Source organism: Lampris incognitus, chromosome 21 (assembly GCF_029633865.1).
Source record: "Lampris incognitus isolate fLamInc1 chromosome 21, fLamInc1.hap2, whole genome shotgun sequence".
NCBI lineage: Eukaryota > Metazoa > Chordata > Actinopteri > Lampriformes > Lampridae > Lampris > Lampris incognitus.
The window spans coordinates 510,001-535,000 of NC_079231.1; the positions used below are offsets into that span (position 1 = coordinate 510,001).

A 25,000-nucleotide genomic window follows, 5' to 3' on the forward strand; every position below is an offset into this window, starting at 1 on the left:
GAAAGCCTCCCCAGAAGAAGTTCACCAGCCTCTTCTGTGCTTCTCTTATGAGTAGGGCCCTACCAAATTCACGGCCGTGAAATCAGCCTCTTCCCGTGTAATTGACCATTTGCCGTGAAATGCAGTGAAATGCAGAATTTAAGCGCGCAACCAGTTTGAGGAAATACTGTGCTGACATGATTGACATTTTGGATGCGTGAATAAAAGCATTCACGTGTCTAAGACATAGATCGGTTAAATGAGCATGCGGGGTGGTGGCAATGATCCACTTTGTTACTAGCATAGTTGGAGTTAGCTGTCGTCAGCATGTTGGCTTAGGCCCTAACGTGCTGAAGGTGTCGAAATCTAAAACCTCAGAAAACACGTCTGCAGGCGACAGAGTAGCGGAGTTTGGAAAACACATTTTACACGCTGATGGCGGGAAACTATCGGGTACGAGTTGTAATAACCCCTTAGATCACAGTTGACGAGCAACGATTCAGCGTCACTCGGAAAGTGAAAGTCATCTCAACAAAAGGAGGGCTGCCGAAAAAGAAGCACAAGGTGGAACCAACAAGAAGCAAAAAACAATTTCACCCATGTTTAAGAAGCCAACCGAGAGCGCCGAGTCTGGACATTTGGCGACCATGGGGCTCTTCGAGGCACTGCTAGTGCTAACCCTAACCCTAACCCTAACCCTGCTAACCCTAACCGTAACCCTAACCCTGCTAGTGCTAACCCTAACCCTCACCCTAACCTTGCTAGTGCTAACCCTAACCCTAACCCTGCTAGTGCTAACCCTAACCCTAACCGCTGGAGAAGCCTGACCACCCGAAGCTGAGGGACTACCTGCCACGTAACGGGAGAGAGGCGGGCGGTTTACCCCGTGCAAATAAGCTCCGACAAGACTACCTCCCTAAGCTGTTTGGCGCACAATTTGAAGAGGTAAAATCTATCATAAATTCATGACTGAAGGTTCTACAACTGTAAACTGGTGTCAGAACATCGAGGCAGTTAACTTATTAACAATCAAGACTCTTCCTCTAGGGGCGTCTGGCTAGCGTGGTCGTCTGTTCCGCTGCCCACCAACACGGGCTTCTGCACTTCGGATGCTGCAGAGACCTCACAACTGGCTGTGTCCGCGGGCGGGAAGCCGGGTGTGGGTGTGTGTCCTGGTCACTGCACTAGCGCCTCCTCTAGTTGGTCGCGGCGCCTGTTCAGGGGGGGAGGGGGGAAACTGGGGGAATAGCGGGATCCTCCCACGCGCTACGTCCCCCGGGAGGAACTCCTCACTGTCAGGTGGAAAGCAGTGGCTGGCAACTCCACACGTATCGGAGGAGACACGTGGTAATCTACAGCCCTCCTGGGATCGGCAGAGGTGGAGCAGCGACCAAGAAAGCATGGAAGAGTGGGGTAATTGTCCAGATACAACTGGGGAGAAATAGGGGGAAAAAATCCCCCTCCCCCTGAAAAAAGACTCTCCCAGGACAGCTGAAGCTGGATCCAAGTCCATAGACAATTAGGCACTGAGCTTTTCAACTAAACCCTCCCAGTCCCCCCCCTTTTACAAATTTATTTCTGATTTTTCCCTTTTTTCTCCCAATTTAGTGGCCAATCGATCCTTATTTTAATTCAAACCCCCACCCTCGTACTGCATGCGTTCGCCAACTGCGTCTCTCCGGCCGGCAGTCTGGGAGGAGACGCCTCGCCACTTCCGTGACCAGGCGACTCCAGGCCGAACCACCACTGCTTTTCCCCAAACACACCCAGAGACGCAGTCATGTGACGAACACAAGCCGACTCCGCCCCCCTCCCGGAGACGGCGCTGCCAATGGCTGCTGCTTCACCGAGCCCGGCCATAGTCGGATCTGACGAGACCGGGGCGCGAACCCCGGTCCCCAGTGGGCAACTGTATCGACACAAAGCCGATGCTTAGACCGCTACACCACCACCACGGACCCCCCCCTTTCTCCCCAGTTGCACTTGGCCAGTTACCCCACTCTTCCCAGAGCCCTAGAAAGAGAGAGTTACGTCAATGAGGGGTCAGAACGCGACAGGGTCACGTGGTTCATGTAGCCGCCGAATAGTTCCAAACGCAGCGTGGCGGGTCATTTAAAGGAACTGCTTAGCCGCCATTTCTGCTATAACGAACCAATATTTTCAGATTTTTACATTTACATGTAGATATAGATATATTCCAACGTGACACATTCTATGCGCATGTGTAGGAATTGACGAGCTGTCACGCTTTAAATTACATCGTTAATTTGATTCAAGCGTGCTTGTAAAATGGTCATCATTAAAATGTCAACTGTAGCTGCTTACCTGTAAATTAACCTTTGATTAATGCGAGAAACATACCTTCACCATGGAAACCCTGTTGCCCCGGCGGGTCGCGCCGTTCGGAACTATCCGGGCTCCCGTGATCCGCCATTGCTGTTAAATAATTGGCCCATTGACGTCTACGGAGTTGACGTAACTCTCTCTTTCTAGGGCTCTGACTCTTCCGAGCCGTCCCGGTCGCTGCTCCACCCCCTCTGCCGATCTGGGGAGGGCTGCAGACTACCACATGCTTCCTCCGATACATGTGGAGTCGCCAGCCGCTTCTTTTCACCTGACAGTGAGACGTTTCCCCAGGGGGACGTAGCACGTTGGACAACCAAGCTATTCCCCCCACTTCCCCCTCCCTCCCTCCCAAACAGGTGCCCCAACTGACCAGAGGAGGTGCTAGTGGAGCGACCAGGACACATACCCATACCCAGCTTCCTACCCACAGACACAGCCAGTTGTGTCTGTAGGGACACCCGACCAAGCCGGAGGTAACACGGGGATTCGAATCGGCCCCGCGTGTTGGTAGGCAACCGCTACGTTACCCGGACGCCCCCAGCCCTCCCAGTTTTTGCTCAGAATGCGGTCACTGCCCAGAAAGAAACCTTAGCATTTCATCCCTTCTGTGTTCCACTGCGGCCCAGCTGGTAATGTTAGCTTCTCTTTATTGTTCCACTCCCCCAGTAATAAACTCTCAGATTTTGACCAATTGACTTTTGCGGAAGAAGGTCGTTCATATAAGGCCTATTTCTGCTTGAGAATTCCAACATCATTTTGACTCATTATGAAAACTGTGATAAAGTAACCAAATTAGTGACGGTCTCTGAAAAGGTTAGCCCTGAGAGACCCTGACTGAAAAGAGGCTCGATGACCAAAGAATGCAGCATTCCAGATAAGGGACAACCCTGTCTTACATTTCTCTGAACAGAGACAGGTAGGCTGAGTCCACCGCCTACCTTTAACACAACACTGGCTCCAGAATATAGCAAGTTGATCCATGAAATACATTCTTCCCGAAAACCAAAACCTGCAAGTGTTTTGAACAAATAACAATGATCAACCCTTTCAAAAGCCTTCTCTTGATCTATAGAAAGAAGGCCAGTGTCCAGCTCCCGGAGCTTAGATATATCAATAATGTCCCGTACCAAAAACAGATTACTCTTGATTGTACAGTCAGGAACACAGTACGTCTGGCTATAATGTACAACAGTATCCATATGCTGTTTGAGTTTATTTGAAAGAAATTTTGCAATTATTTTATAGTCCATACATAACAATGAAACTGGTCTCTGGTTTTTCAGTAAGCCAAGATCTCCCTTTTTGGGTAACAATGTTAGGACAACCCTTCTACAACTCAAAGGTAAAGTCCCAGAATCCAAACAATCTTTAAATACTTGATGTAAGTCTTATCCAATTAGAGTCCAGAACGTCTTGTAAAACTCCAACGGTAGTCCATCAACTTTAGGGGCTTTGCCACAGCGAAGCTGTTGAACCACTGCAGACATCTCATCAAAGGAGATGGGGGACTCCAGCCAGGCTACCTGTGTTTCACCTAGCTGAGGCAGTCTCGCCGGTATCTCCTCCACACAGCCAAAGTCACAGTTCTCCACACTGAACAGGCCACGGTAGAAATCTATGGCCAGCTTCCTCATGTCTGATGGATCAGTTGTTATTGCCCCATTTGGAAGCTTGAGATGCATCAGCACATCTTTTTTTCTTCTATTTTTTCTTTCAAGCTTAAAGAAAAAAAAGAAGTTGGGGCATTTATATCTTTGATGGTAGAGATTCGAGTTCTGATTAAATACCCTCTGCTTTCTCATGTAAAAACCTACCTAAAGTCTTCCTCCTACTCTCCCAGGTCCTGCTATTGCCATCATTTCCAATAATCACTTCATCTTCGAATATCTTAATTTCTTTCTCTAATTCTTCAAAGCAGATCTTCTCTACAGTGAATGTGTTTTTTTGTATTGCTGACATAAAATCCCAATTTGTGTTTTTCCTATATCCCACCACTGAGCTCAGTTTTCAAAATCTTTCTTCCTCAGCCTCCATTGACTCCAGAAGTCAGAGAAGAACTGACAGAAAGGTTCATCATGTGTTAACCATACATCGAAGTGCCAGTATAACAGTGTCGAAATTTAACGTGTGAGGAAAAATCTGCCACAATAAAGGGTGATCTGAAAATCAGACAGGTCAAGTCAATTTTATTTGTATAGCCCTATATCACAAATGAAAAATTTGCCTCAAGAGGCTTTATAGCAACACAACATCCTGGTGATATTGTGGACTTGATTAATCTGTTGTAATATGTTTGATTTAGGTAACTCCTATCCAACCTGGCTGCCCCCAAAATACCCTCGACAGCTTTCACCCATGTGTACTGCCTAACTGCTAGATTAAGTTTCCTGCAAACATCCGTGAGGTCATTTTCTGTGACCACACTGAACAGAAATGAAGCTGACGGTGGATGAGGCTCGTCTGAGTTTCTGTCAACTGTTGGATCTACTACTACGACTACTACTACTACTACTACTACTACTACTACTACGACTACTACTACTTTCGGCTGCTGCCGTTAGGGGGCGCCACAGCAGCTCATCCATTTCAATTTCTTCCTGTCCTCTGCATCTTCCTCTGTCATACCAGCCACCTGCATGTCCTCCCTCACCACATCCATAAACCTCCTCTTTGACCTTCCTCTTCTCCTCTTCCCTGGCAGCTCCATATTCGGCATCCTTCTCCCAATATACCCAGCATCTCTCCTCCACACATGTCCAAACCATCTCAATCTTGTCTCTCTTGTTTTGTCTCCAAACCGTCCAACCTGAGCTGTCCCTCTAATATACTCGTTCCTAATCCTGTCCTTCTTCATCACTCCCAGTGAAAATCTTATCATCTTCATCTCTGCCACCTCCAGCTCCACCTCCTGTCTTCTCATCAGTGCCACTGTCTCCAAACCATACAACATAGCTGGTCTCACTACCATCTTGTAAACCTTCCCTTTAACTCTTGCTGGTACCCTTCTGTCGCAAATCTCTCCTGACACTTCTCCACCCACTCCACCCTGCCTGCACTCTCTTTTTCACCTCTCTTCTGCACTCCCCATTACTTTGGACAGTTGACCCCAAGTATTTAAACTCATACGCCTTCGTCATCTCCACTCCTTGCATCCTCACCATTCCACTGTCCTCCCTCTCATTCACACATAGGTATTCCGTCTTGCTCCTGCTGACTTTCATTCCTCTTCTCTCCAGTGCATACCTCCACCTCTCCAGGCTCTTCTCAACCTGCTGCACCCTACTCTCGCTACAGATCACAATGTCATCCACAAACATCATAGTCCACAGAGACTCCTGCCTGATCTCGTCCGTCAACCTGTCCATCACAGTGACTATTACAAATCAATCTCAAAAATTGTTATTATACTGACAACATTATTTCAAAAATTATTATTATACTGTTGTCAGTATTCAACAAACTTGCACCCCCTTTTGTTTTTTTAAACAACATCAACAATATTGGTATAACAGTCCGACCCAACTACAAATTAAGCCTCACAGGTGCCCCGGACAGCCGTCTAGAGAGCAACTGCGTAAAGAGCCTTGCCGGGGTATATGCAGGAGAATGGGCAGGCAAAACATCAGAATGCCTGAGCGGGGTATTGGGGGGCAGAGCAGTGCATACTCTGTGACCACTCGGCTTTTCGCCCAGCGCCTCGGGCTTGCATGGCACATGGGGATGGAGGGCGGGATTGTTTGGGCCAGTCCCTTCATTTCTTCTTTTTTTTCCCTAGTCTCTTCAGGGGCGTGGGCCTGTGGCATGCTTTCTTTCTTTTCCTGGGTTCTGCAGCAGTGCTGGCTCTGCCACCCACAGGTCAACTCTATTTCAGCAGTACAATGATCCCTCCACTTCTACCAGGCAGGACCATGGAACAACCTTCTGCACACAGAATCCGCATCTCCAAATGCTTGTTTGGTCTCCTGGTAGCAGCTTCATCCAAACTGCTTTGCCCACCATGAGTTCAGGTAGATCCCTTACTGATTTGTCAAAAATCACTTTGGAGACCTGTCTTCTGTGATACAGCTGGTCCAGTACCTCGGTCACCACACATGGCTCCAGTAGCCTGTAGGCCACAGGCAGCGCAGTCTTCAAACGCCTCAACATCAGGCGCTGGGCTGGACTGCTGTCCATACCCTCTGTTGGTGCATTACGCCGCTGAGGGATTGTCTTCCAGTCATTATTGCTCTCACGGAGAACTTTCAAGCATAAGTTCTAGGCTATCTTCACAGCAGTCTCAGCCTTACAATTAGCTTTGGGATGGCATGGTGAGGAGGTGATGTGCTCAAACTTCCAGTCTGCAGCAAACCGCTGGAATTGGTGGCATGAGAACTGGGGCCCATTATCAGATATGACCCAGTCAGGCTGACCATAGCAAGCAAACTGAGCCCTGCATCGTTTTATTGTCGTCTCAGCTGAGAGGTCTTGAAGAAGGTCTGTTTCCCAGAAATCAGAATAATGGTCGACTAACAGGAGGAAATGTTTTCCACCATCCTGGAAGAGGTCTTGGCTTACAATCTGCCAGAGGTGTGTTGGCAGATCGTGCGACATCATTGTCTCCCTCTGCTACTCAACGGCGTATTCGTTGCAGACAGTGCATTTGCCATTTCCTTGATTTCCCCCCGCATCCCCGGCCAGTACAGTGTGTCACATGTTTGCCTGTAAAAGGACTAGGCCCCTACGTGACAAGAGTGCACTCGTGCTAACATTTCGGGGTGGAGTGATCTGGGAATGATGACTCTTTCACCTTTGAATAGTACGCGATTTTGAATACTGAGCTCCTCTTTAAATGCCCAATATTCCCTTGCCACCAGTGGAGTTTCATCTCTGTGTTCAGGCCAGTTGCACAGAGTCACAGATTTCACAGCCTGGAGTTGCTCATCATTGTCAGTGTGCTGCCGGATCTGTACGAGTTGCCGGTCTGTGACTTTGAGGTAGTCAGCCGAGTGGATGAGCTCCACATCCAGCTACTCTGTCTCTAAACTATAGACAGCATGCTCGTTGTGCATGGACCCTGCACGTGTGTTTGACACAGTGGCCCTGCTGAGGGTATCACTCACATGCATCTCTGGCCCTGGCTTATACACCAATCTGAGGTTGTAGCTCTGCAGAGCCAGCAGCATGCTCTGCAGACGCTTTGGGTCACTCAGAAGGGGCTTGCTGAATATGGTGATTGGTCTCTGCTGTAATGCTGTCACGTCCATACAGATAATGGTGAAAACGCTGACATGCAAACACAATGCTGAGGCACTCCTTTTCGATTTGTGCATAATTCTGCTCTGTTGGTGTGAGGACCCTCGAAGTGAATGCGACAGGGTGACCCTCCTGCATCTGGCAGCAGCCCAGGCCATGCTGGCTTGAATCACTCTGCATAGTGACGGCCTTTGCTACTGTCATAGTAGCACAACACAGGTGTTGTTGTCACCAGCTGTTTTATCTCTTTCACTGCCAGCCTCAACAAACTTAGTCCGTACCATAGCAGAGGAGAAGGTGGTATTCATAAGGAAGTCATTGTGAAACAGCAGCTCCTCAAAATGCCAAATTCCGGGTCTAGGTTCAGGATTTCGTGTGACCTTCAGCATCTGCCAAGCTTCAACCACCGAGTTGTAAAAAGATGTGAATCCGGTTAGTTCACCTTCTGATGATCTCAGTAAAAATTCTGTTTATCCAACCCACGCTGACCAGCTTTCTGAAGAAGCAGCTGAGCAGGAGCCAACCAGCAGTGACTACAGCCATACAGCAGCCTCTGCGCTGTCTGTAGTCTGAAGGTCGCAGTTCTGGACCGAATGTCTATAAGTCCTTGTCCTCCCTCTGCCACAGGGAGATACAGGACCGATGCTCTCAGCCAGTGCTGACCAGACCAGAAAAAAATCACCAAGGGCTTCTGCATCTCTTCTGCAAGGCCTGGCAGTGGCACCAAAACAATGAGTCTGTGCCAGAAAGACGAGGTTATTAACTATCAGAGCTCTTCCCCTGTAGGACAGCTGGGGTAGCATCCCATTCCATTTAGACAACCTGGTTTCCACCTTCTCCAGCACTCCCTCCCAGTTCTGCCTCTGAAAGTCCTCACTTCCCATATATACTCCTAGAAAGTTAATACCTCTTTCCCCCCAACTTACATTCCCAGGAAGACTAGGAGTACTCCCCAAGTCCCACTGACCCACCAAACAAGCCTCACCTTTTCTCCAGTTGACATTGGCTGAAGAAGCCTTTTCATGTAAATTCAGGCTTTCTTTTAATTCCTGGACATCTCCCTCTCCCTGGACAAACACATTGACATCATCAGCGTATGCTGATACAACAACCGAAGGGTGTTGAGCTAGCTCTGGCAGAGAGAGACTCCTCAGCCTGCTCCTCAACCTACATAGGAGAGGCTCGATGAAAATGCTGTAGAGCTGGCCTGAGATGGGGCAGCCCTGCCTGATCCCTCTCCTAACTGGCACAGGACACCTCAACCCTCCCCCCACCTTCACTACACAACACGCACCACTATACAACAGCTTTATCCAGGACAGGAACCCCTCCCCAACACCAAAGGCCTGCGCGGTAGAGAAAAGAAAATTGCGAGCTACACGATCAAAAGCCTTCTCTTGGTCAATAAATAAAATACCAACATTTATATCATATAGTTTACATACATCAAACACATCTCTCATCAAAAACAAATGATCTATCATAGACCTGTCTGGAACACAGTAGGATTGATCCGCACCAATCAATAGTTTGATAAACAAATTCAGTCTGTTAGACAAAACTTTGGAGAGGATTTCATAGTCTGCACACAAAAGAGCTACTGGTCTCCAGTTTTCCAAAAGGGTTAAATCTCCCCTCTTAGGCAGCAGAGAGAGAACTGCATGCCTGCAAGAAGCAGGAAGTGTCCCTTTTTTTAAAGCACACTAAAAATGTGCAGAAGATCCTGTCCCAGAACACTCCAGAAGTGTTTAAAAAAAAGTCGGACGGTAAGTCGTCTATTCCTGGAGCCTTGTCCGACACCATCTGAGACACCACAGCAGTCAGTTCATCTAGCGTTATGTCCATGCTCAATGTATGCTGTTCTTCTGGACTCAGCTGGGGAAGACCCTGTAAAAGGTCCGCAGCAGAGTCCAAATCACAGCGCTCTGCCCTGAACAAGCCTGTGTAGAAGTCCACTGCATGCTTCCTCATCTCAGCAGAATCCATGGTCACCTTTCCATCAGGGAGACGAAGACAAACCATTTTTTTTTAACCAGTGACTTCTCTAAATTAAAGAAGAAAGCAGTTGGTGCATCCATGTCTTGGAGTCTGGTGAAGCGTGCTCAGACTAAAGCTCCTTTGGCTCTCTCTCGCAGGAAGGAGTTCAGCTGCTGTCTTCTACAGTGTAAGAGATTATTATGCTGCTGATCAGGCTGTGAGGTGGAAACATCTCTCAGGTCTCTTACCTCGTCTTCTAACTCCTGTACAGCTCTCTTCATGTTGGCTGTGGAATTATATGTGTATTGCTCGCAAAAAAAAACAAAACCCTGATTTGGGCCTTTCCTACCTCCCACCATTGAGTTAGAGAAAGAAAATCGTCTTTCTTAGATCGCCAACAATCCCAAAACAATTGAAAGTTTTCACAAAAATTGTGATCATGTAGTAATTTAACGTTAAAACGCCAAAAGAAGTTGGGTTTTCTGGTGGGAGATAAGATCAGCTCCATTAAAACTACAGGATGATCCGTAAAAGCAACCGGGTGGCTCTGACAATTAACAACTGGAGCTGTAAAGGAGCTAGACACATAAAACCTGTCCAGTCTAGCTGCACTAACTCTGCCATCTGACATTCTGACCCAAGTGTACTGTCTGACTGAAGGGTGTTTCATCCTCCACACATCAACCAAATCAGATGTCTTTAAGACATGGGACAAAGAGAGGATGACTGAAGGTGTGGCTCCTCTCCAGTCCTATCTAAGGTAAAGTCAGTGCAGCAATTCCAGTCTCCACCCAATACAATAGACCCTCCCGGATTAATGCCACCCAATTTGTCCTGCAACATCTTAAAGAGCCCTCCGCGCTCAGAGCCATTGTTTGGTGCTAAACATTAATAAAAATAAACTTAAACTCCCCTATTTCCGCTGTCACCATAAAGACCTTGCCCTTCATAATCTCCGTGATGGACAAGATGTTCACATTTAAGGCAGGAGAAAATAAAATGGCAACTCCTGCACTAAAATTGTCCCATGGCTAAGTAGTCCATAGGCCAGACCATTTTTTGGTGCATCTCAAGGTGGCAAAACTTTATTGTGATTTTTGAAAAGGTACATGTCTGTAGATGACATTTTGGTATGATAGCCCTTCCTAAGTGGTAGCTGAGTCACAGTTATCAGTTCATGAAGTCAATAACCCCTAATCATAAATTAAGTTTTTCGACACTAGTGTATATCTGGTTAAAGCTCATGTAAAGACATTTGCCAATGTTTAATAATACAGTGTTTGGTATCATTTTAAAGGGGACCTTTTAGGCTTTAATTTAAGACCAATGCCGTATTTGTCTGACAAACACAGAGGTCACGTGACCTCTTTAAACCATAAATAACACACATTTTCCCACAATTATTGCCTAAACGATATATTTTCTTTTAACCCTGTGACATCAAGGGACATCAGCGGCACAAAACTCAACAACTGGAATACTCAAGGGGCTCTAAGGATTTAGGAAATTTATAATATACCCATACTTTTTCTTTGTGAGAGGTGATTGTGAGCCTTAAGTTAGTGGGAGGTGTTTAGACAAACTGGAAGGAAAGCTAAAACTACAAAGAGATACGGCTTCCCATTTACAATGCAGGAAAGCGTGCCAATCCTCCAGCTGTACATACAGTTGATGCTGATCATGCCGCTATCCTACAGGATGCAGCGGACAGAAATCACATGTGGCTGATGGCTCGTCAAGCCAACAAAGATGTTTGTAGCTGGACTGGGTTCAACATCCTCACCCACAGCAATACAAGTGTACAAGAAGATAGCATCGGCTATTTGCCCACAATCAACGCTCCTGCCACACAGCTATCAACAGTTAATGGGGTTCTTCACCAGTCGATAAGCATCATGAAGTCTCTGCAGCTACACAACATTGTTGTTGTTTTTGACCAGGCACTGTATGCCAAAGCTGCTGAAATCACCTGGAAACACCCGGAACAGTTCAAGAACATCATCCTTAGAATGGGGGTCTTTCATACCACCCGCATTTTCATGGCAACGATTGGAAAACGTTTTGCAGATGCTGGTCTAAGAGACCTTTGCATAGAGGCAGGAGGGATAGCCGATGGTTCAATCACAGGGGTTATTGATGGTCACAGGTATAACCGAGCTGTACGGCTCCACAAACTGCTCTATGAGGCTCTGTTGAGACTAGCATTGAAAGGTTTTCATCCATGGTTAGAAGAGAATCATCCTGAAGATCTCATTCACTTGGCAGAAACTCTGCAAGCAATCGAGAACATGTGTGATGAAGTATCACAGCCCAGATTTGAGAACACCCTTGAGCGAGATTCATGTCAGCTTATCCTGACACGTTTCAATGAGTTCCTCAACTACCTTCGAGAAGACAATGGCCCCCTCTCAGCCTTCTGGATGTCTTATGTGGACATGGTTGAGATTATGCTGAGTCTTATTCGAGCATCAAGAGAGGGAAAGTGGATGATGCATCTCGCAGCAATCAGGGCCATCATTCCATGGTGCTTTGCCTATGATAAACTGAACTATGCCAGATATCTACCATTCTACTATGCTCAAATGTCTTGCCTGGAGGTTTGATTATCCCGGTGTTCATGCACACTTTGTAGAGGGTGGTTTTTCTGTCCAGCTGGGAAGGAACAATCCCTTTGGAAAAATTCCAGTAGACCAGACAATTGAAGAGACTGTAAACAAGGATACTCAGACTGCAGGAGGGACCAAAGGTTTCAGCTTAAAAGCTGGAGCAGTGACCAGATACTATCTCACTTCAGAAAACATAAGTCAGTATCTAAGGCAACTCAGGAACATGACAGGCAATGATCCTACAGAAAGTGTAAATCATCACGATCTACAGAAGACAAGGATAGAGAAGGACCGGGCAGATGTTAATGCCTTTGTAGAACTTATGGAGAAAAGCTGGGTAAACCCTCTAGGTGCAGATCAATCTGATATAATCAGTCTTTCCACAGGAATCACTGTGTCATCCGACATAGCCCGTGATCTGCTGCAAGCTCACCAGACTGGAGAGGAAGCATATCAAAAGTTCAGAAGAGAGCGTTTGGAAAAAGGTTCACCAACAGCCAGGTTCCATGACACAATGAAAAAACAGAACTGGGAGTCATTTGCAAGCATCACTAAAAGTAGAGGAAAGCTGGCAAAAAACAAGGAGGTGGTCTTGAAAGCAGATAGAAATCTCTTTGGACATATGATCATTGTTTCACAAAGTAGAGATCTTCACATTAAAGATGTCCTGGCTCATCCTCTTGGTCCACTACCTTGGGCACTTTCAAATCCAGATGGCTCACTGCGGAAAACTAACAAGGCTGCTCTTGCAAGACAGTTGGAGAAATCAGGATCAGCAGTAGAAGAAATTGGAGAACATTCTGCATGCATCGTTGATGGAATGAGCCTTGTTCAGAAAATTAAAGGTGATGGCAAAACCTTTGGAGAGATTGCTGGATCTGTGCTGAACCTAGTGCTGCATGAAGGAGGACACAGTAAGCGGATAGATGTGGTGTTTGATGTATACAGGAAAACATCGATCAAGAATGCTGAGAGATGCAATCGTGGTTCAGCAAGTAGCACTCAATGGAAAAACATTGCCCCGGGACAAAAGGTTGTGCAGTGGAGAAAACTCTTAAGTAATCCAGACAGCAAAACAGCACTGATAACGTTCATCGTGGACCAGTGGAAGCAACCAGAAAACCTTCAAAGGCTTAAGGAGGACAAGCAGCTATTTGCAACCTGTGGAGAGACATGCTATTGTCTTGGCAAAACAGACTCGAATGTTGTTGAAGACCTGAAATCTTCCCATGAGGAGACGTATCCCCGCATGCTCTTACATGCAAATCATGCCAGTAAGAATGGCTATCAAACCACAGTTATTGTGAGCGAGGATACAGATGTCATGATCCGTTGTCTTCGATACTGTAAGAAGATAAACTGCCCCCTGTATCTGAAGTGTGGCACTCAGAATCGGACAAGGTACATCAACAACAGCAACCTTGCTCAGCTCTTTGGGGATGACCTATGTGATGCTCTTGTAGGTGTGCATGCCTTCACAGGTTGTGATAGTGTAAGTGCATTTGCAGGACGTGGTAAACTTTGTGCTTTCAAACTGATCAAAGGAAACAGGACATTGCAAGAGTCCTTCAAAACCCTGGGAACATCCTGGGATGTATCAGACGAATTGTACAGCAATATGGAATCATTTGTCTGCAGGTTGTGCGCACCATCATCTAGCATATGTGATGTCAATGATCTGCGTTACTTGCTGTTCTGCAGCAAAAGGGGTGAAGTGGAGTCCAGCATGTATGTAGTGAATTATTATAAGTATACCTTGGTCATCAGTTGTCCATCCATGTCCTTTTGGCTCTGGTATGTCTGGTTGTCCTTCCAGGCAGCGCCTCCACACTGCTTCCTGGTAATTGGCACGCTGGATATGCATCTGTAAACAGTTCTTGCAAGGAGGAAGTACACTGTTCATCCTGCTATAATGCTAAAATAATATGTATAGGTAATTTCTCAACATTCAACTTCCTTGCTGAAATGGATTAGAAATATTTTCCACTAATTCTTACAGGTATGCTGATGTTAGAATGGATGCGAGGACCCCCAGCACCACTGACTGTCCTGGAACTTATGGCCTGCAAGTGTGTACGGACCTGCAAGCTTCCTGACTGCTCTGCCTTGCCCACAGACTGCAGTGCACAGAAATGTCCAAGCTACAAACCTGCACCAATCAGAGAGAGGAGGAGGAGGAGGACGTAGAGGTTGATGTGAAACTGGTCGACTATGATGATGATGATGATGATGATGATGAAGATGATGTGTAACAAATGTATAGTTCTTTTTTTTTTCTTATTTCCTTCTTTGAATCACGAATGGTGTCATTGAAAGGTGATAGCTATGACTAAGCTACTCCTTGGGAAGAATTATCCTATTGAAATATGTTGGTCCAAATAATGGAGGTGAATGGGCCTGGGCTGGTGACTTCTAATTTAAGGCTCAAAATCACCTCTCACAAAGAAAAAGTATGGGTATATTATAAATTTCCTAAATCCTTAGAGCCCCTTGAGTATTCCAGTTGTTGAGTTTTGTGCCGCTGATGTCCCTTGATGTCACAGGGTTAAAAGAAAATATATCGTTTAGGCAATAATTGTGGGAAAATGTGTGTCATTTATGGTTTAAAGAGGTCACGTGACCTCTGTGTTTGTCAGACAAATACAGCATTGGTCTTAAATTAAAGCCTAAAAGGTCCCCTTTAAAATGATACCAAACACTATATTATTAAACATTGGCAAATGTCCTTACATGAGCTTTAACCAGATATACACTAGTGTCGAAAACCTGAATTTATGATTAGGGTTATTAACTTCATGAGCTGATAACTGTGACTCGGCTACCACTTAGGAAGGGCTATCATACCAAAATCTCATCTACAGACATGTACCTTTTCAAAAATCACAATAAAGTTTTGCCACCCTGAGATGGACGAAATAGTGAAATTTTGGCCTCTGGCCCATGGACTAAAGGACACGTTTCCCTGCCCACAGTAAGCCCCAGTCCATTTCATTCATGCTGTCACTGTGTGTTTCCTGTAGAAAAACCACATCCAGTCCTTTCTGTGTGATTACTTCTGTTACTGAGGCTCTTTTCTGAGCATCTCTACCCCCATTCATGTTTAATGAAGCCACCCTGAAACCCTGCATAGGAGGAGAAGAAAGACAGACCAGTAAGAAACCAGACAGAAGAGGACAGCTGAGAAGAAACAGCAAGCTGTATGGTCATGGTACATCTAAACTGAGAGTTTCATCTTCTTCACCGTGTCTGCCATAGGCACCTTCAGATCTCTCCTTTAGATCAGTAACATGTTTCTTGAGATGGTAACGTTTCTTGCTATCCAGTACATCCAACCCCACATCCTGCCACAGTGTAGCAACTGACCAACCCCACATCCTGCCACAATGTAGCAACTGACCAACCCCACATCCTGCCGCAGTGTAGCAACTGACCAACCCCACATCCTGCCACAATGTAGCAACTGACCAACCCCACATCCTGCCACAGTGTAGCAACTGACCAACCCCACATCCTGCCACAGGGTAGCAACTGACCAACCCCACATCCTGCCGCAGTGTAGCAACTGACCAACCCCACATCCTGCCGCAGTGTAGCAACTGACCAACCCAACATCCTGCTGCAGTGTAGCAACTGAGCAACCCAACATCCTGCCGCAGTGTAGCAACTGACCAACCCCACATCCTGCCACAGTGTAGCAACTGACCAACCCCACATCCTGCCATAGTGTAGCAACTGACCAACCCCACATCCTGCCACAGTGTAGCAACTGAGCAACCCAACATCCTGCCGCAGTGTAGCAACTGACCAACCCCACATCCTGCCGCAGTGTAGCAACTGAGCAACCCAACATCCTGCCGCAGTGTAGCAACTGACCAACCCCACATCCTGCCGCAGTGTAGCAACTGACCAACCCCACATCCTGCCACAATGTAGCAACTGACCAACCCCACATCCTGCCACAATGTAGCAACTGACCAACCCCACATCCTGCCGCAGTGTAGTAACTGACCAACCCCACATCCTGCCACAGTGTAGCAACTGACCAACCCCACATCCTGCCGCAGTGTAGCAACTGACCAACCCCACATCCTGCCGCAGTGTAGCAACTGACCAACCCAACATCCTGCCGCAGTGTAGCAACTGAGCAACCCAACATCCTGCCGCAGTGTAGCAACTGAGCAACCCAACATCCTGCCACAGTGTAGCAACTGACCAACCCAACATCCTGCCACAGTGTAGCAACTGAGCAACCCAACATCCTGCCGCAGTGTAGCAACTGACCAACCCCACATCCTGCCACAGTGTAGCAACTGACCAACCCAACATCCTGCCGCAGTGTAGCAACTGACCAACCCCACATCCTGCCGCAGTGTAGCAACTGAGCAACCCAACATCCTGCCGCAGTGTAGCAACTGACCAACCCCACATCCTGCCACAGTGTAGCAACTGACCAACCCCACATCCTGCCACAGTGTAGCAACTGACCAACCCCACATCCTGCCACAATGTAGCAACTGACCAACCCCACATCCTGCCACAGTGTAGCAACTGACCAACCCCACATCCTGCCACAGTGTAGCAACTGAGCAACCCAACATCCTGCCGCAGTGTAGCAACTGACCAACCCCACATCCTGCCGCAGTGTAGCAACTGACCAACCCCACATCCTGCCACAGTGTAGCAACTGACCAACCCCACATCCTGCCATAGTGTAGCAACTGACCAACCCCACATCCTGCCACAGTGTAGCAACTGAGCAACCCAACATCCTGCCGCAGTGTAGCAACTGACCAACCCCACATCCTGCCGCAGTGTAGCAACTGAGCAACCCAACATCCTGCCGCAGTGTAGCAACTGAGCAACCCCACATCCTGCTGCAGTGTAGCAACTGACCAACCCCACATCCTGCCACAGTGTAGCAACTGACCAACCCAACATCCTGCCACAGTGTAGCAACTGACCAACCCAACATCCTGCCGCAGTGTAGCAACTGAGCAACCCCACATCCTGCCGCAGTGTAGCAACTGAGCAACCCAACATCCTGCCGCAGTGTAGCAACTGAGCAACCCCACATCCTGCCACAGTGTAGTAACTGACCAACCCAACATCCTGCCGCAGTGTAGCAACTGAGCAACCCCACATCCTGCCGAAGTGTAGCAACTGACCAACTCAACATCCTGCCGCAGTGTAGCAACTGACCGAATGAATTTGTCAGCATCAGGAAAATAATCCTTGACATTAACTGATTTACCATATGTCTCATCTAAAAAACTGTTAATCTCCTCCAGTGAGTAGAAGTTTACACTCTGAGATCCACTGTCCGCTACAGAAACACCATCAGATTCAGCTTCACACTCCATACCAGTCACATTGTCACACCAACCAGCAGGCTTCACCACCTGCTCCTCTGCCCCACCGTTCATTTCAATCTGCAGCTTCACTGCCCCCTGTACTGAAACCTGCTCCAGCCTCCCCATGTCGTCTTCCCTCTGCACTGTCCTGACCACAGGGTCAGCCTCCACCCCCCCTTCTAAATTATCTGTAGACACAGAGCTCCACGCACCGGCGGCCCCAACCATGGAGCCACTAGCCTCACTCTCCACAGGGGGAGCGGCCTCGGGTAGCATCTGCCGCCCGCTGCCTCCCTCCCCATTGTCAGACGCAGCGGCCCGATGCTCGCCACCGTCAGCCACATCGGCCCGCTGCTCACCACCGTCAGCTACCTCGTCCGCAGCGGTCTGTTGCTCGCCACCATCAGGCACATCGGCCCACTGCCCGCTGCTCACCGCCGTCAAGCACATCAGCCCATTGCCCACTGCTCCCCTCCCCGTTGTCACACACATCAGCCACAGCAGACCCTGCTGCGTGCTGTCTATGTGGACGAACAATCCGCTTGTGACCCACATCTGCACACTCAAAACACTTCGTAGTCCCGGAGCCAGCATACACCATGCAGAAACCCTCCTCGTGCTTAACACAGAAAGAGACGTACAGTGTTTGGGTCGGAGAGTCCAAATACATGAACACGTGTCTCCTCAGAGACTGAACATGCTTCAGTCTGGTGTCATCACACCCCAGATTCACCATCCAGAACCCATTCGCAAGGTTCCCGAACTGCCTCAGTTCTTGCCCAGTGCCTCGTTGGAAATAAAAGGAGGGATTCCGGACACGGTGATCCGGGTGGAGGGCACCGCCAGCGGGGAAATGAGTATAAACTCATTGTTTACCAGTAAGCCGAGTTCTATCAGTTGGTAGACCAAACCCTGTTCCTTCAAAAATACAACCACCGCTTTATTCATTTGTGAAGCAAATGAGATGTTTCCATGCCCCACCTGTTCTCCTACCGCCACCAGCACCTGCTGCACCGTGGTACTGGGCTACCAACAGCACCTGCTGCACCGTGGTATTGGGCTACCAACAGCACCTGCTGCACCGTGGTATTGGGCTACCAACAGCACCTGCTGCACCGTGGTACTGGGCTACCAACAGCACCTGCTGCACCGTGGTACTGGGCTACCAACAGCACCTGCTGCACCGTGGTACTGAGCCACCACCAGCACCTGCTGCACCGTGGTACTGGGCTACCAACAGCACCTGCTGCACCGTGGTACTGGGCCACCAACAGCACCTGCTGCACCGTGGTACTGGGCCACCAACAGCACCTGCTGCACCGTGGTACTGGGCCACCAACAGCACCTGCTGCACCGTGGTACTGGGCCACCAACAGCACCTGCTGCACCGTGGTACTGAGCCACCACCAGCACCTGCTGCACCGTGGTACTGGGCCACCAACAGCACCTGCTGCACCGTGGTACTGGGCCACCAACAGCACCTGCTGCACCGTGGTACTGGGCCACCAACAGCACCTGCTGCACCGTGGTACTGAGCCACCACCAGCACCTGCTGCACCGTGGTCCTGGGCCACCAACAGCACCTGCTGCACCGTGGTACTGGGCCACCAACAGCACCTGCTGCACCGTGGTACTGGGCCACCAACAGCACCTGCTGCACCGTGGTACTGAGCCACCACCAGCACCTGCTGCACCATGGTACTGGGCTACCAACAGCACCTGCTGCACCGTGGTACTGGGCCACCAACAGCACCTGCTGCACCGTGGTACTGGGCCACCAACAGCACCTGCTGCACCGTGGTACTGGGCCACCAACAGCACCTGCTGCACCGTGGTACTGGGCTACCAACAGCACCAGCTGCACCGTGGTACTGGGCCGCCACCAGCACCAGCTGCACCGTGGTACTGGGCTGCGGTGCTATCCTCACTCCGTGCCTCAAAGACAGGGACGGCGTCTCAAGGGACACCATGCCCGGCATGAAGCACGACCCACCGTCTGCCAGAAACAATGACCAAACACACACAACAAACTACAGTAAAAACAACCACAACTACACAATAATCATACAATAAACACAGTAGGAAAAAAAAGAGGGAAAATTGAGAAAAAGTCACAGATTCTCCACCAAACTCACCATGCTCTCCTCCACCAAACTCACCATGCTCTCCACCACCAAAACTCCCAGCATGCAGTGGGAGAGAGAGGGGGGGTTCTTACCAGAGCTATGGAGAATCTCTCCTCCAGTTCAGCTGGGTCCGGCATGGGCAGTTTAACTGGCGCTGCTCGTGCCCGGATCACCGCCAGCTGGCTCTCCATGCTTTCTGCGTTCCCCATAATGAACACACACACACACACACACACACACACACACACACACACACACACCTGCTCAAACACGGCCTATTGTGTACACACTCACATGCAGTCCATACACACGTAACACCAAATACATGTGGTCGGCCGTCAAATCACATACACATTCACGCCACCTAATCCCAGCACACACCCCCTCACACCGACACACACACACACACACACACACCCTCTCGTATCGACACACACACACACACCCCTCTCACACCAACACACCCCTCTCACACCGACACACACAGACACACACACCCTCTCACACCGACATACACACACACCCTCTCGCACCGACACACACCCCTCTCACACCGACACACACAGACACACACACCCTCTCACACCGACACACACACACACACCGACACACACCCCTCTCACACCGACACACACAGACACACACCCCTCTCACACACACCCCTCTCACACCAACACACACACCCACACACACAGAGAGAGAGAGAGAGAGAGAGAGAGAGAGAGAGAGAGAGAGAGAGAGAGAGAGAGAGAGAGAGAGAGAGAGGACGCTGCAGCAGTCGGCGTGGACGGGTTCTGTGGTGAACAAACGTGTCTTCTTTCTTCCAGACGGACGGGACCGGGAGTCAGACGGGACCGGGAGTCAGACGGCGGTCGCAGGAGATAGACGGGACCGGGAGTCAGACGGCGGTCGCGGGAGATAGACGGAGCCGTGGCGTGTCTACCGTGGGGGCCATGATGTGTGCTGCATGAGCCTCCATCCTCTCATCCTCTCTATTGTCCTCGCGTCTCATCCGCTAACACCGGAGCCCCGCCCACAGCACCGACACGAGCGAGAAAAACCCGCTGCTTCGGGGCGTGATGATGATGATGATGACGACGACGACGACGATGATGATGATGAAGAAGAGACGCGTGTGTAGCGCGTGTCCGTGTCAGTGTGTCTGACTGACAGAACGAGAGGTCCAGCTAGTTAACCCCCTCCTCTTCCTCTCCTCCCCCAGACAAGAAGAAAGGGGAGAGTTCTCCCTCCGTCTGTCTCCTCCGTGGCTCTCTCCGCCCCTCCTCCTCCTCCTCTCTGCTCCTCCTCCTCCTCCTCCTCTCCGGCACACAATGAGCCTTCTGCCGCCGCACGCTCTGCGCGCGCGCACACACACACGCACACGGAGAGCAGGCCGCCCCAGCGCCCCGCCGCCCCAGCGCCCCGCCGCCGCCGCCGCCGGCGCGCTGGGGCGGGGGGATGTGAAGATGTTGAACGTTTAAAATTCAATGATTGGTTGTTTTGTTGTGCGTTTATCATAATAACAATTTCGCTAAACAGTTATGGAGCTATTATTGTTATTATTACTATATTTATTACGTTATTATTATTACTACTACTATATCTATTATTACAATATTAATATTATTATTACTATTTACTTCATGTTTATTTTTTGGGAGGTTACTCAGTGAAAACTGTTTGCAGCATCACACAGGTTCTCGCCGCGGGATCCAGACTGACTACATAAATATAAATATAAATACATACATGCATACATACATACACACATACATACACACACACACATACATACATACATACATACATACATACATACATACATACATACATAAGTACTGACTACATACATACATACATACATACATACATACATACATACATACATACACACACATGTGTATACACACATATACATACATACATACATACATACATACATACATACATACATATATACATACATACATAGTACTGACTACATACATAAGTACTGACTACATACATACTGACTACATACATACATACATGTGTATACACACATATACATACATACATACATACATACATACATACATACATACATACATACATACATACATACATACATAAGTACTGACTACATACATACATACATACATACATACATACATACATACATACATACATACATACTACATACATACATACATACATACATACATACATACATACATACATACATAAGTACTGACTACAGACAGACAGACAGACAGACAGACAGACAGACAGACAGACAGACTACATACATACATACTAACTACATGAATACATGAATACATGAATACATGAATACATACATACATACATACATACATACATACATACATACATACATACATACATACATACATACATACATACATACATACATCAAATCAGTTTTATTTGTATAGCCCAATATCACAAATTACAAATTTGCCTCAGGGGGCTCAACAGCAACACAACATCCTGTCCTTAGACCCTCTCATCGGATAAGGAACAACTCCCTAAAAAAAACCTTTAACAGGGAGAAAAAATAGGAAGAAACCTCAGGGAGAGCAACAGAGGAGGGATCTCTCTCCCAAGATGCACAACGTGCAGTAGATGTTGTGTTTACACAATTTACACAATACAGCATTGAGAAAGGGTAACAGAATTATAATGGACTTATAAAAATGTATGAAGAACATGATACACAGGATGCCAAGTAGTGTCCAGAAGCCATCGGAACAGTCAAGGACCCAAGCCACGCGACCAGCATCAACATGTAAAAAAAAAAAAACATATGTGTAGATATATACAATGCTCAAAAAAATAAAGGGAACACCTAAAAACACAATATAGACCTCGATGAATGAAATATTTCAGCTGAAAATCTTTATTTATTAGACAGAGGAATGTGTTTAGAGCAAAATAACCTAAGAATGATCAATGGAAATCAAAATCATTAGCCCATTAAGGTCTGGATTCAGAATCATACTCAAAATCAAAGTGGAAAATGAGAACATAGGCTGATCCAACTTCTGTGGAAATTCTTCAAGACGATTCAAAATGAGGCTCAGTAGTGTGTGTGGCCTCCACGTGCCTGTATGCACTCCCTACAACGTCTGGGCATGCTCCTGATGAGACGACGGATGGTCTCCTGAGGGATCTCCTCCCAGACCTGGATCAGGGCATCGGTCAACTCCTGGACAGTCTGTGGTGCGACATCGCATTGGCGGATGGTACGAGACATGATGTTCCAGAGGTGCTCGATTGGATTCAGGTCTGGGGAACGTGCAGGCCGGTCCATAGCATCAATGCCGTCGACATACAGGAACTGCTGACACACACTGGCCACATGAGGACGAGCATTGTCATGCATGAGCAGGAACCCAGGGCCCACTGCACCAGCATATGGTCTGACAATGGGTCTGAGGATCTCATCCCGGTACCTAATGGCAGTCATGGTACCTCTGGCTAGCACGTAGAGGTCTGTGCGGCCCTCCAAGGATATGCCTCCCCAGACCATCACTGACCCACCGCCAAACCGGTCATGCTGGAGGATGTTGCAGGCAGCAGAACGTTCTCCACAGCGTCTCCAGACTCTCTCACGTCTGTCACATGTGTTCAGTGTGAACCTGCTCTCATCTGTGAAGAGCACAGGGCGCCAATGGCGAATCTGCCAACCAAGATGTTCTCTGGCAAAGGTCAATCGGGCTGCACGGTGTTGGGCTGTGAGCACAGGCCCCAATTGTGGACGTCGGGCCCTCATACCATCCTCATGCATTCTGTTTCTCACTGTTTGAGCGGAAACCTGCACATTAGTGGCCTGTTGAAGGTCGTTTTGTAGGGCTCCGGCAGTGCTCCTCCTGTTCCTCCTTGCACAAAGGACCAGATAGCGGTCCTGCTGCGGGGTTGTTGTCCTCCTGCGACCCCCTCCACGTCTCCTGGTGTACTGGCCTGTCTCCTGGTACCTCCTCCATGCTCTGGACACTGTGCTGGGAGACACATCAAATCTTCTTGCCACAGCACGCATTGATGTGCCATCCTGGATGAGCTGCACTACCTGAGCAACTTCTGTAGGTTGCAGATACCGCCTCATGCCACCTCTAGTGGTGAGGGCACTAGCAAAATGAAAAACTAACCAAAGATCGGCCAGAAAAGATGAGGACAGGCAAATGGTCTGTGGCCACCACCTGCAAATCCATTCCTTTTATAGGGGTTGTCTTGCAAATTGTCTAATTTCCACCTGGTGGAAATTAGACAATTTACCAACAGGTGAAATTGATTCACAAATCAGTGTTGCTTCCTAACTGGACAGGTTGATATCTCAAAAGTGTGATTGACTTGGAGCTACATTGCATTGCTTATGTGTTCCCTTTATTTTTTTGAGCAGTGTATATGAATTTACAAAAAGAAATTGTGACGAGGGGAATGGCAACCAGCATCCAAGTGGAAACCACCATCACCCGGAGACCTGGGAGGAGAACCGACTGTACGTGCACACAAGAGAGACTCACACGACACCACTCACACACAGAAAAAGAGAAAGGAGAAGACATCATTCAGAGAGAGAGAAAAGACGTGAGAGAAGAGAAAAGTTTGCAATAGTCATTAGTCATAATCAATTAAGTCATCAACTAGTCATAATCTATATTCGATAATCTCGTCGGCAGAACAGTGGTTGGTAAATTCATTGAGACAGAAAACCAACCCGCCATCCAGTACAGGTTGCGAAGCACACAACTTAAAGGCAACTAATTGTAAACTAAGGCAAAAAGATGAGTTTTAAGTTTGGATTTAAAGACTCAACAAACTCTGATTGTCTGATGGCAGCAGGCAGGTTATTCCACAACAATGGAGCCCGATAGGAAAAGGCCCTGCCACCAGCCGACTTCTTTTTGACTTTGGGTACACACAGGAGCCCTGTATTTTGAGAACGAAGAGCTCGAGATGGCATGTAAGGTTTAGGGAGATCAGACAAGTAAGATGGGGCAAGACCATTTAGGATTGTATAAGTCAGCAGAAGCACCTTGTATTCTGATCTAACATGAATAGGAAGCCAATGAAGGGAGGCAAGAATTGATGTAATATGGTCAAATTTCCTAGTTGTAGTTAGGATTCTAGCAGCAGCATTCTGAACCATCTGAAGACTTTTAGTACTAGAATGTGGCAGACCTGAGAACAGAACATTACGGTAATCAAGTCTGGATGAAACAAATGCATGTATTAGAGTCTCTGCGTCAGCCATGGAGAGAAAAGACCGAATTTTAGCCATGTTACGTAAGTGAAAAAAGGCAGTCTTGGTGATTTCTTTAATGTGCTTATCAAAGGAAAGGCTGGGATCAAACATAACACCAAGATTTTTGGGTGCCACACT

General features: G+C 48.0%; 1 protein-coding gene across 2 annotated transcripts in view; it reads right to left on the reverse strand.

Annotated features, from left to right (window-relative positions):
* LOC130131332 (formin-like protein 2) overlaps window positions 1-19,826 on the reverse strand; it is a 214,405-nt gene extending 194,579 nt beyond the window's left edge. For both annotated transcript variants that reach the window (XM_056300987.1, XM_056300986.1), the window contains exon 1: window positions 19,710-19,826. In XM_056300987.1, coding sequence (XP_056156962.1) covers window positions 19,710-19,826 — 117 coding nt within the window. The remainder of the gene's footprint in view (window positions 1-19,709) is intronic.
* Between the last annotated feature and the right edge of the window lie 5,174 nt (window positions 19,827-25,000).